Source organism: Populus trichocarpa, chromosome 6, assembly GCF_000002775.5.
Source record: "Populus trichocarpa isolate Nisqually-1 chromosome 6, P.trichocarpa_v4.1, whole genome shotgun sequence".
Classification (NCBI taxonomy): Eukaryota; Viridiplantae; Streptophyta; class Magnoliopsida; order Malpighiales; family Salicaceae; genus Populus; species Populus trichocarpa.
In genome coordinates, this window is record NC_037290.2 from 1,412,939 (window position 1) to 1,426,662 (window position 13,724).

General features: G+C 29.2%; 2 protein-coding genes across 2 annotated transcripts; one reads left to right on the forward strand and one right to left on the reverse strand.

The window, feature by feature from the left end:
• Nucleotides 1-1,888: 1,888 nt before the first annotated feature.
• LOC7495637 (ethylene-responsive transcription factor ERF024) lies at nucleotides 1,889-2,980 on the forward strand. Its single transcript, XM_002307878.3, has one exon. The coding sequence runs from the start codon at nucleotides 2,034-2,036 to the stop codon at nucleotides 2,658-2,660; it is 627 nt and encodes a 208-aa protein (XP_002307914.1). The 5' UTR covers nucleotides 1,889-2,033; the 3' UTR covers nucleotides 2,661-2,980.
• A 2,171-nt stretch (nucleotides 2,981-5,151) lies between these two features.
• On the reverse strand, nucleotides 5,152-5,716 carry LOC7495638 (uncharacterized). The gene is made up of 2 exons (XM_002308785.3): nucleotides 5,546-5,716; nucleotides 5,152-5,448 (listed from the first exon to the last, which is right to left on the reverse strand). Exons 1-2 carry the CDS (start codon nucleotides 5,639-5,641, stop codon nucleotides 5,341-5,343), a joined length of 204 nt encoding a protein of 67 aa, XP_002308821.3. The 5' UTR covers nucleotides 5,642-5,716; the 3' UTR covers nucleotides 5,152-5,340.
• Between the last annotated feature and the right edge of the window lie 8,008 nt (nucleotides 5,717-13,724).

The following is a 13,724-nucleotide window of genomic DNA, read 5'->3' on the forward strand; positions in this document are numbered from 1 at the left end:
CATCTTGTGTCCTCCTTTTCCTCCTCCTCCTATAAGCAAACAGTGAATGACAATCTTGCCTGAAGTGACCAACAATTCTTTAAACTGTAGAACTTTGGACATATTCACCAAGAATGAAAATTAGTCACATACAATATATGTTGGACTTAGTTAACGCATGCATCGAGTATGATGGGAAATCCGATCCCAGTCTTAAATTTTTAGAGCAAGTAAACAGCCTCGCTTCCTCATGATGAACAAGAAAAAGAACAGGGCCCTGACAGGGTTTCTTAATCCTCACTTATCAAGCAAAGTCACTATACACTATGACTACGAAAAGGGCCTTGAGCTATGGAAATCGTGTGCTTTCTTCTATGGTTGCATAGGGCCTTTCAGGCACTTGAAATGACAAATTTTGGAGCTGCAAATTATACAGTTAAAGGTGGATCAAGTAAGTCAGGATTGTCTGCAACTGAGTTGAGCAAAGCTGCTCGAAAAGTCGTGTGTTGGAGAGTAGCTGATTTAAGCACAGTTAAACCATGCATGAAACACGGCCGACATGCAAAAAAAAAGATAAATGCTTTCGATGCTCAAAATGGACTTAATTACCATAGCTTTCCCTATTTGTTCCTGATGTAGCATTTCGCTTCAATGGTTTACTGATGTAAATTACAGCGAAAAAGAAAGAAATTAGGGTTTCTCGGACTCTAAAATTATAATCATAAACGGTGGAGAAAACTAAATTGTGAACATTAATAATTTTAAAATTATTATAATTTAATGAAAATAACATAAAAAACTCTAAAAAACAGCTAAAACCAACCAAATAAAATTCTGAAACCTAATTAATTAATAAAAAAATCCAAAAATAAAGAACATGAAAATAACCTTTGATAAACCGCTATAAAACAGGGTTTGTATAACGCGCTAATTGTTACGCGTCCCGTCCCGTGTCATCTATAGATTTACTAATTGCAAAACCATATATAATTAATTAAGGTTTGCTGTGCTTATTCTATATATGTTAATGGTGTTGTTCTAGGAATTTAGTGTGCCTAGAAGCTAGGGTGGAATATAGACTGCTTGATTATGTGATATCTAGGCGCGATTTCAATGATTAGGCATCAGAACTCAGTGCATATAGTCACCCTGCACTTGAGTGTTTCTATGTCATAGATTTGGATTCCATCCTTTTGGTTCTGGCACTTCGATCATCTTCTGATGTACCTCATATCCATAGTTACCAGAAACATGGCATGTCCGGATCGTCGGCATAGATTTCCTGTACAGGATACGCGGTTAGATCAATTCATGGTACCTGGGTTATGCTCAGTTGATACATTAGAAAGATTTTTTAAAAAGAAAAATTAGCAGCAAAATAATACAGAATTGACGAAATAATACAGTTTAGACATGTCACGATGAATAGATAAAATGAGGTGTTTAAGCAAAAATACCCCATTAGAAACTCTACATGGTAAAAAGAGATGTCTTGCTCAACACAAAAAGGCAAGAGCATTAAGAGCACTGTTTAAGATATCATAAGTAATCCTCAGACCATAAAGCTGTCATCTACTGATGATTTATTTTTCTGCCCTAAAATATTAACAAAAAGGCAGCAGTAGTACATGAGTAGTCCCACAAATTTACTACTGCTAAATTGTCTGCACAAATATTTGTCAAGTACTTTTTAATGAAACAGGCAGCACTACAACTCACCCACTGTTTCCCACCATATATATTACAGATAAGGAAATCAAACCCTAAGAAGTGATGTAAGGTGTCCAAAAACATCACTATTCTTGACGTTAAACAAGCTAGTCATGCAGTTTTGCTGCGGAAACCGCAATCCAACCAAGATATCCAACAAAAACACTGGCATACACCCCAACCCTTCACGGACAGCAGTTCATCAACAACTGGTTTGCACTTAAAAATCCAAACTCAATTAAGATTCTATCTGGAATCGCATCCTCCATAAATGGCTTCTCTCATGGAACACTTGAAGCCATCTTTCCGGCGTCATTCCTTACCTATTATCTTATTGAAAAACCATGCAATATTATCAACAAAGCAACACCTCAAGTGCTGACAGTAGCAGTAGCAGTGGAAGTAGCAGAACTGCTTCTGCTGCTGCTGCTGCTGCTGGGGCTATTGCACCTAAAGTTTCAGGCCACCATCATGTTTTCCGTGGAGTTCGGCGTAGGAGTAGTGGAAAATGGGTGTCTGAGATTAGAGAGCCTAAGAAGCCTAACAGAATCTGGTTAGGCACATTTCCTAACCCTGAAATGGCTGCTGTTGCGTATGATGTGGCAGCGCTTGCACTTAAAGGCCAGGATGCAGAGCTTAATTTCCCAAACTCAGCTGCTTCTCTGCCTGTTCCTGCTTCCACGTCACCACGTGATATTCAGGCGGCCGCAGCTTCTGCGGCTGCTGCTATAGGTGCTGCAAAGGATGCTTTAGGGATTCGAAGTATGGGGGATACTAATCAAATGGAACAGGAAATTAGGCCAATGGTCAATGATCAGTTTGTTGACGAGGATTTGATGTTTGATATGCCTAATGTTCTTGTGAACATGGCAGAAGCGATGCTTCTTAGCCCTCCCCGCTTGGACATTGCAGGTGATGATGCTACAGCCTATGACAGCACTGGAGACCAGAACCTTTGGAAATTCCCTTGAATCCATGCATCTTTCTATATGAATATGATCAGAAACTATATTAACTAATCTCCAAGATAAATAAAAAATAAAAAAAAGAGAGTAAAAGATCATAATTCATAGTATCTCGTGTCCAATTTCTGAAGCTGATCGGATGCAAGGTATATGCATATGTTAATTAGCATGAGTGGCTTGTTTTTTCCATTATTAATTTTTTATAGGATTTTCTTATTCCTATATTGAAGTTTTTTTCCTTTTTCCATGATCGGCGCCTTGATGAGTTGAGTTCATGAACTATCTTTCAATCATAAACTTTGCCAAATCTTCATTGTTTTTGTTCAGTTCTCAAATCAAAAGATTAAGCGAAGACACCATTCCAATGGTGGGTAAAGAAAAGCTAGCAAGTTGGCAGCTTTAGTCAATAAGAATGATTAAGAAGTTGATTTACTATGCTAGCTTCTTATAGCGATATAACATTTCTTTTTATTTTTTATACATTATTATAAAACCTTTGCGAAATAATATTGGACAGCAATCTCATCCATAACATCGAGGCTATTTGATATCTTTTATGCTTTTAAACCACATTAATTTTAATCATACTTATAAATTCTACATATCCGTAATCTTAAGTTACAAATAAATCCAAAATGATATTTTTAATTATTAAAAAAAAACTGAAAACTGTTCGGAAAAAAATAGATTACTGAGTTGACATATGCTCGGTATATATGGTGAAATATTTGTTTTGTTTTTGAATCGAAGCTCCGTACAATCGGTTCGCGTGTCATTCTCAACAAGTTGGGTATTGTCTGAGTAGACGCTGACATTTCAGCTTCCATGGATAATTGTCTCCTACTAATGCATGGTTTATATAAATGTCTGAGTGTATCCACCACTGTCAGCATCCCATTTGATCAAATTTAGTTTCACCTTGAGAGTAAGAAAATGAACCACCAATTGAGTAATGTTTCTATCAAATGTACTGTACAAGTATGCGACGAGTGATCTACCAAAGGGGAAAAAAAGCTATAAATGAGCACCCATGGATTAGAGAAGGAGGCTGGTACGTACAAAGGTAAGCTTTCTTCTGGTGATATATAGACTAGGACCAGGACAACTCTCTTATGGTTCAAGTTCTTGAGGTAGCGTTTGAAAGAAAAAATAGAGATAGTTGAGATAAAAAAGATATATTTCCTGTCATTTTTGTCTTGAAATAACATAAATTCACTTTAAAATTGCTTTAGAAATCATCTTCGTCCCTCCGACTAAACATGTTTTTATCCTCTCGATAGATGCTTCTTCCTATCTTGAACCTAACCAAATACTACCTTAACAATAGATAGGATGGAAGAGAAAAGATCATTTATGAGAAACAGTAAACATAACAATTTCAGGTTTGTGCCTGTCATCCTTGCATATATAGGGCCACGCTGATTTTCTCTATATCGTTCCAATTGTACCGGATGTCTACGTGCATATTTCAGATAAGCCCTAAAGCTAAAACTAACGGTAATGGAGATTGGAGAGGTTTTTGTTCCCAACATGGACATGCATGGCTTAGAATGTTTTTGATGAATGACTGTCTATTTCGTTTCATCAAAACCCAGTAGGAGCTTAACCTGCCACAAAGCTAGGTATAGCATGGGAACAATTATCTGGTAATCTCTGACCTCACTAGCTTTCCACATAAAAGACAGGCAGCATTTATACTTCTTCCCATGTAGATTTGCCTTACTATGGCAAACAATCTGTTGAAGATTGCTAACCCAAGTGATGAAACTATGCTTGGGAATATGAATAGATCTCCAAATAAATTTATGCCAGTACTCAACTAGGGTCTTTTCGCTTCTAGCAAACTCGCAAGCCCTAGTTGAACAGAAATATTTTTTTCTCGTCTTTAGCAATTGCTTCTTGCATACTTTTCTTAGGGCAAAGGCTCAGAGATTGTCTTTGAAAATTTTGATTGTGCCATGGTTTCTTTTTTACCAACTCCAAGGGTAGGCCTAGCAGTGGTAAAAAAATGGTCTGATTGCCCTTTTGACTTGGTGGTGATTTTAGTTTTTTACCAGGAAATAATATAAAATCATTTTAAAACTCACTGTTTAAATTCTCAAATAATTAAGTAAAACACAGTAATAAGCTGGCACAAATTTTAAATTTAAAGACTTTTTATATACTTAAAAAATAATATAAAATTATTCTAAAATCTCATTTGATTTATTTATTTATTGTTCAGAAATGCGATGGTTTTTATTTTTTAATATTTTTTAAAAGTGTATTTGCTTTGAAATAAAACTTTAAATTAATATTTTTTTAGTATTTTTAAATAATTTTAATATATTGATATCAAGAATATAAAAAAAATAATATTTTTTTAAATAAAAAATATTTTTAAAAATACTATGTAACATGTTATGGAACACATGATTAACATCTTGATTGTGAAAATCAATACCCCCGTATAATTGTTTTAATTGAACATATTAAGAAGATAAAATAGGAGCTAAGATATTGAAAGTGTCGGATTTGTTCTAAGATTATGATGGTATTTCAATTACAACAACTATTCAAAACCAAGTTTCTGATCTAATTACCACAAGAAATATATATATGAAAACCAAGTCTCAACTTCCATGAGAATGTTTAACAAGAAGCAAGTGAGCAGAAGATCATTCATATGTAGACTTTCTTTGTCCTTTCACTTCTTGGCTTCTTTCTCAGCCTTTCTTCTTGCTCTCCTTTTTCTTGAGCTTAGAGATGACTCAAACCCTCCATCCTCAGACTCTTCCAGGTCTCTAAATGATTTCTTACATGTTCAAAAACAAAACAAAACATTAACAAAAACGAACACAACATCTATCTATGAAGAGAAAAGAGATAAGATGTTAAGAGATCATAGATACCTCTCGAAGCTCAGAAAAGCTTACAACATAGAAAGTAGCAGCAGCAGCAGCTACAACTCCTAGTATGGGAAGCGCTACTTGCATCCCTGCATCCATTTTTCCTCGTCCTGTTTTTTTTAATACAAGAAGGGAGGTGTTCTTGACTCTTTAACAGTAATTAAACAGATAAGGGGTGTCAACATCTATCTATGAAGATAATGTTTTCAAGCCGTGACCATGAGATGAACTGATTGGTCAAGGTTAAATGGGCCAATAATTCAGACAGTTCAGAACCATCTAGTTCTGGGTCTGCCAACACCCAGCCCAACCTTGCCACTTTTTTTCCCACCTTTTCTTTCTTTATAGATTTGATGGTCAAAGATATTCTAGTTCAATTTAGGAACGTCAACTAAGATTAATTTTTTTAAGAAAATAATTTTAAGTATACACTTTTTATATGAATCTTGGCTATTTTACATTCGGTTCGTCACGGGTAATAAATTTTTTTTAAAAAAATTTGAATATATAGGCTATTTCGATATATTCTTTTACATAAAAAAAATTCAAAGTGTAAATAAAAAAAAAACTATACAAGCATCTAATTAAATAAGTCAGTAATCAACTATGTAAATAAACAAAAAAAATCATTAAGAATGACTGAAAGAGAAACTGCAAAAATTAAAAGATAAATGTAGATCAAGATATTTTATCTCGTAAAATGAGACATTTATACATTTGTGCCTACTAAATTTATTTATTAAAATAAATACAAGATTATTGAAATAGAAACACATATGAAACTAATTGAATAAAAAAAAATATTATGTAAGGTTGAACATATTATAAATATTATTTCAAAATAAATACTTTTTTTATAAAATAAAGCTTATATGTATAAAATCATAAAAAAATGTTGAATCACATTAATTTTTCAAACACGTTGTCCATGTTATTAGATAAGAAACACCATAAATAAAAAGTTATTTTTCCAACTTAAAAATACAAGAAGGCCACATACTGGCACAAAATAAGTATATATATATATAAAAAAGTGTGAAAGGACAAAAAGTACCTCTAGATCCATGTTTTTTTTAAATCTTTTTTAAGGATAAAATCATATTTTTAACGTATTCTAAGAAGCGAAAAACCCAAAAAAACCTTGGTCTAATTTTTTTTTACTTTAGAGATTTTACTGTTTAAAGTTTTTTCATAAATCAAATAACACAGTCGATGGTTCTTGCTTTTTTTTACCTTGAAAGTACATGCGTTATTTTACTATGCATAAAATTTGGAAAAGATTAACATACTTTTGAATTATCTTTTAATGACCAATAAACCTATAAAAAAGATCAAATTACCATGTTATTAAGGTTTTTTTTTCCACCAAGAGTAAAATAGTAATTTTATTGTTACAATTTATAATAAACTATGTTTGGCACTGTAATAAAAATCTCACATCCTCTATATATATACGAGATGACTTGCCCGCGCGCTGCCGCGGGCTTATAAAACAAATGCACTTGATGGTGTTATAATTGTGAACCAACGCTAGATAAGTAATAAAAATTAAAGGTATGATGGAGCAAATATTTCATGAAGGAAAAAAAGTTGTGTTGGTGATTAAAAACTTAGAGACTGAACAAAATAATTTGTAGCAATCTACAATGTTTTGTGAGGAAAGATACAGTGCTTTCGCCACATGATTTAGCTTTTCAGTTACTAAAAAGCAAAAAAAAAAAAACAAAGCTAAATTCTCTACCAACTTAATATTAAAAAAAATCAATAAAGATAATTTTGGAAGGAAAAAAACCCATGAGAAAAAATGTTGCAGCAATTGACAATGTTTTGTGAGGAAAACTATAGCGTTTTTCCCAATAAAATAAACTAAAAAACTATTTAGAGAAATATTATAGCAATCCACAGTGTTTTGTGAGAAAAACTACAACGCTTTCCTCATATGATTTAGTTTTATTGTAATTATAATTATTAACCAACTCAATATTAAAAAAAAAATTGACAAATATAATTTTGGAAAAAATTATAAAAAAATCACATGAGAAAACATTGCAACAATTTACAGTGTTTTAAAAAAAAATAAAGCTAAATTCTTAATCGACTCAATATTAAAAAAAATCAACAGAGATAATTTAACAAAAAAAATAACAAAACCAACACTAAAAAGACGAAAAAAATCATGTTGGAAACACTATAGCAATTCACAGTGTTTTGTGATGAAAGCTACAGTGCTTCCCCACATGATTTAGCCTTATTTGTAATGACTTGTAATTGTAATTCACAAACAACTCAATATTAAAAAAATAAAATTGAAAAAGATAATTTGAAAAAAATTATAACAGCAAAAAACTATGCGGAGAAACACTGTAGTAATCCACGATGTTTTATGAGCAAAGCTACAATACGTTCCCCATATGATTAAGCTTTATTACAAAGTTAAATTTTAACCAACTCAATATTTAAAAAAATAAAATCGATGAAAATGATTTTGGAAAAAAATATTATAAAAAAAAAAACACAAAAGAAACTGGAAAAAAACAATGTGAGGAAAAACTATATCAATCCATAGTGTTTTTTGAGGAAAAACTTGTATTTACTTGTAATTACAATTCTTAACCAGCTTAATATTTAAAAAATAAAATTGACAAAGATAATTTTAGGGAAAAACATAATGAAAACAGAAAAAAAACCATGTGGGAAAAAACACTGTAGCAACCAGCAATAATTTTCGAGAAAAGTTAAAGTGTTTTCCTCACATATTGTAACTGTAATTTTTAACCAGCTCAATATTAAAAAATAAAATAAAAAAAGATAATTTCGGAGAAAATCATTAAGAAAAACCATGCGGAGAAACATTGTAGCAATAAACAATGTTTTAAAAAAAAATTACAAAACTAAATTTTCAATCAGCTCCATATTAAAAAAAATAAAAAATATAATTTTGAAAAATAAATAAATAAAATAGAAAAACTATGTGGAAAAACATCAAAGCAATCCACAGTATTTTCAAGAAAAAATTACAAAGTAAAAATTTTAACCAGGTCAATATTTAAAAAGTAAAATCAACAAAAATAATTTTGAAAAAAAAAATAAAAAAAAATAGGAAAGTTGAAAAAAAAAAATTTGAAAAAAAAATTAAAAAAAAAATTAAAAAAACGAAAAAAAAGGAAAAGTTACAAAAAAAAAGGAGAAAGAATCACTGTGAATTACTGTTGTAATCCACAGTGAAATGTGTGTGGGGGAACAGTGATTCCCCCCACACCATTTAGATTATGTTTTAATATATATATATATATATATATATATTAATAGTGTATTTGGATAAATAATTTTTTTATATAATAATATTCTCTTCGTCGCTAAGAAAGCTAGCCATAGATGATAACAAATTTCTATTTATCTAACACTTTTAATACCAGACACATTTGTTTCCTTCTAAACCTTTTCATATTGTTTACTAGTCAATTGAAAATACTTATAGCAATTAGCTTAGTTTGTAAGAAAGTAATTTTTTTTTAAGCATAACACAGTATGTAGAAATTGCAATTAAATGTTTTAAAAATATATTGTTATTTATTATTATTAATTATATCAAATTTCATTGATTCTCAGTTTTTTTATTGCTATATATTGTTTTGATCCATTTATTTATTTATTTTTTTCAATCTTGTCTCTTAAAATCTAATATAATTTGATTCTTATACCAATTTTGATTCTTATTATTTTAATTGCTATTTATTTTATTTGAAATAATTCATGAAATTACAATTTTTTTTAATTTTATCATCTTTCAACTTTTTTTATCTAGTATATTTAGTCTTTATTTTTTTTAATTATTATTTATTTTATTTGAAATAATTATGAAATTGACTTTTTTTTAATTTAATTATTCTTTAACTTTTACTTCTGTTAAATTTAGTCTATATTCTTTAATAAACTTGAAAAAATAAATTAAAATATTAAAAATTTATTTTTCAATTATTTTTTATGATATAGTCAATATTATTAAGTATTTATTTATTTATTATGATACAGCAAAAAAAAAAAAAAAGACTTTACTTTTGTATATTTTATTTTCTTCAAGGCACTCGTTCAAATTGCTGTCTTGTACATCCAAATTGGGGTGGCAGTGGAGCCCACCAAAAGCTATAGCAGAGTAGATCTTGGGCCACTGATAAATCACTCTCTCGGGAGAAAGAAAAGGTGACAAACAAGTATATACAACAACTTCATCCCATTTTGGTGCTCGGATTTGAAAAAATTTTAGCTATGAAAATGACTCATTTTTTTTTTTTTAAAAAAAAAAAAAACAGTTAGGTGTTGCGCTTTGAATTTTTAAGTCTAAAAACTACTAGTCAAGCGTGGTTAGGTTGTATTTTTTAAAATTTTTAAAAAAATTAAATTAATATTTTTAAATAAAAAATACACTTTGATTGAAAAGCACCGTACGTAAATCGCAATAATAGAGACAACTACTTCTTGGAAACATCTTTTTGTCTCTTTCCCTTCCAAAATTTTAAGTCATCTCTGCTAATTATCCCTTTGTGATGTTTCTATCATTATATTATGTATATTTTATTTCATTCTGTAGATTGGGGTGTCTCTGAGTTTTTTTTTTAACCTCCACGACTTTTCGACTGGTTGTTTCAGGTACATCAGTGAACTGAAGGATGAATTTTTTAAGTTCGGTTTAGTTTTTATAAAAAAAAATCAAATTAATTTTAAAAAAAAATCGAAACCAGCGGTTTTCTAGAATAAAAACCAGTTCAAACTGATTTGACTCGATTTTTTTTAATTTAGCTCGGTTTTTTCCCTGTATTTTTAAATACAACGATAACATATCTTTCTTGTATTCTAGACTTTGTAGAAGTCAACGGTATAAGACCAAGTAAAGTTTCAAGATTGACCAGTTGCTAAAATGAATCGGAAAATTCAGCATAATAAATCAATACAGCAAGTGGATGGAGTATTGATCAGCCCTTCTTGCACAAAAATGTTAATAAAAAATATTAACGTATCCTTTGATTTGTTAATTTCTTGTTGAACGGACGGCCTTTCACTTGTTTAGCTATTTCTAACTAGAATTATTAGCATATATTGGCATATATATTGACCTCCAATTAAATGATAGAAAAAGATGGATAGGCTTGTCTTGGTGCTTGGTGCATTTTGTATAGTTTTCATATTATATTCTAAGATTCAAAACTTAAAAATAAAAAATTGAATAGAGTGCACATGCATGACTTGTTTTCTAGAATAAAAATTTATTCTAAATTTTATGGATATTGATCACACCCAACCTAAATGGATGAGTTTTTTAGGATAATTGTTTTATCTAGTGAGTAATAAATATAATACAGGTATTGTAAACCCGATTCAAAATCTAACCCAAATCTAAATTGAGATATATTTATTTATATTATATAGATAGATATGTTCAAGTTTTTTTTAATTCAATATACTATATACATCCTCTAATACTAACATAACATAACACAACACACACACACATATATGATATTTATAATTCCATCGTAGAATTTATGTGCATATCTCAAATAAATAAATAAATATTATTATTTATTTTACATTGAATAATAAATAATACTTAAATAATAAATATTCAAATATATATATATAGACATGAAATTATCAACTAATTAAAGATATTGTGGAAAGAAATGGGTGACGGTTTTCTGCCTAAAGAATAGACACAAGTAATAAATAAAAAAATACTAAAGATTTGAGCCATAGAATTTCTCAATTCATGTTTGTGACCATTTCTTTCATTTGTTTCAAGGCCTCCCTCCTACCATAAAAGGGTCAACCATACACATACCAATATAGACGACGAGGACTCATGCAAGTTAAGAAACTGATCAAACTTGCAAAACTGAGGGCTATAGTACAATAAATAAATAAAAGGTAAGGAATTAATCAAACAAACCTATAGAACCATAAAATTAAACAAGTTATTTTCCATGTCAGAAATATTTTTTCTATTTAATACATATGATAAGGATATTTCTCATTAATATTAATATATATATCAGTGATATTTTCACTTTTTAGTATCATCCGGTTAATATTACGTTTTAGTCTTTTTTTTCTATAAAAAGACTCGTAAACTATAAATAGATCATGAATCCTTCAACTGTTGGGGGTTCAGAATCTTCACTATCTACTGTATATTTATTTACATAGTATATCTTTGTAAGATTACTGCATTTTCTCTTAAAAAATCACTGACCTAATCATTGAAGAGTTTCTAAATTCATTAAATTTTTTTTTTTACAGATATCAAAAACCAATCATCTCAAACGGAGAATGAATCAAATTTTTATAATATTAACTAGTTATCCAAAATATAAATCTTTTCTTCAAACTGTATGATTTTTTAAAGATATCATCAGTACATTATTGATTTAGATTTTCTACCAGCAATCAAAGTGTCTAGTATCAAATGTTAATTAGGAGTTATGGAATGATGGAGAAGCAAATGCACAAAACTTTTGTGTACTATCCACCTACTAGTCCATTGATATATATAAAAAAAGGTATAAAAAGCAAATTCAATGAAGGGTGGATTTTGGTTAAGATTCAAGTTATAGATGGGAAGGATTAACTAAAAAATATTTTTTAAAAAAATAATTAAAATAAATAATATTATTTTAATAAAAAAAATTAACAATTTTTTTTTGACTAGTTCAGGTTTTGACCATATCAGGCCCGAGTTATTGGGTTAACCTAGGTCTTTGATTGAATAATTTAAATTAGTTTTACTTTTTATTTTTTTCTACTCGAATAGATACAGATCCGAGTTTGGGTTTACTCACCACACAAATACAAACTTTAAAACAATGATAAAAAGAATCTAGAATAGTTGATTTACTAGTTAAATAAAATACATTTTTTCTTGATTTTTTAGATTCATACTTTGAAATCAACACATAAAAAGATTTATTAAATTCTTTTAGATACAACATATCATAAAATAGAAAAAATTATTATTTTTTAAAAAATATATCAGATAATATATTTTTAAAATAATTAATATGCAAACTAATTTTGAAAAATCCACTACAGTAAAACAAACAAAAAAACAAAAAAAGGAGCAAATGTCACGCTCGGCCGAAGAAAAGACAGTCGTCGCCTATGCAGCACACGTAGAAGGGCGGTCTGGTCGGTCGACAAGGGCCGCCATTTTGAGACCAAAAAGCCACACATTTTTCTTTGTTGTTCAGTGACCAATGGCACCTTCTGTGTTATAAACTTTAAAAATGTCTTACATTTTTTTCCACTTATTGTATATAATTTCGCAATGCCAAAACTATCGAGTTGCTCCTTACTAAGGGAAATAAAAACAATAACAACAAGAAGAAAAAAAGACTTTAAAAAAAAAATTGACTCATAACCCCACGAAATTAAATTATATATTGCACAATACATGTGTTATGTATTACTTTTCAATGATAAAAATTGAGATCAAATATTGGAAAGCAGAATTATGATGAATTTAATGATCTTATATGAATAGATTCATCTTCTTTTAAAAATAAAAATTAGAGATTGAGTTAATTAGTTCCAATACTCAAAATTTTGATTGAAAAAAATTCTTTAATTGCAGCCTATAATAATAAAAATTAATTATAAAACTCATTTAAATTCATGATCCAATTCAAGATTCAAGTAAAAAATTAAGTGAATTTTAAAAAAATTCAAATTAGATTTTACATAGATTCTGACCATGAATTAACTTGTTTAGTTGATTAAATTGACCCACCCCACCCGAGGCCGGTATAATAAGGAAATTAAAAAATGGGTATCAATGCTTTTAACCATGTGTTTATTTTTGTGTTTTAATTTATTTTTTTATCTAAAAATATATTAGATTTATGTTTTTAATGGTTTTAATATACTAATATCAAAAATAAAAATAAAATTTTAATATACAATAGAGGCATTATTTTTCTTGGTTTTTTTTTTCTATACAGCACAGTTATAAAATATATGGGTCAAATAACAAGTAATTTGATGGTCAAACTTACTAGATGATGATGATCATTGCTGTTAAATCTAATTTACATATCTGGGAAAAAGAAGAAGAAAAAGGCTAAGCATAAAATCGTTTTGGTTTAAATTTAGCTAATTATGATTAGATATATGATAGAAAAAAAAACAAATT

What these genes read in the sequence shown, in the direction of transcription:
- LOC7495637 (XM_002307878.3), top strand. Translation starts at nt 2,034, where the DNA reads ATGCAATATTATCAACAAAGCAACACCTCAAGTGCTGACAGTAGCAGT.
- LOC7495638 (XM_002308785.3), bottom strand. Translation starts at nt 5,641, where the DNA reads ATGGATGCAGGGATGCAAGTAGCGCTTCCCATACTAGGAGTTGTAGCT. An exon ending in GCTTTTCTGAGCTTCGAGAG is followed by an intron (nt 5,449 to 5,545) that starts GTATCTATGATC and finishes TGAACATGTAAG; the next exon opens with AAATCATTTAGAGACCTGGA.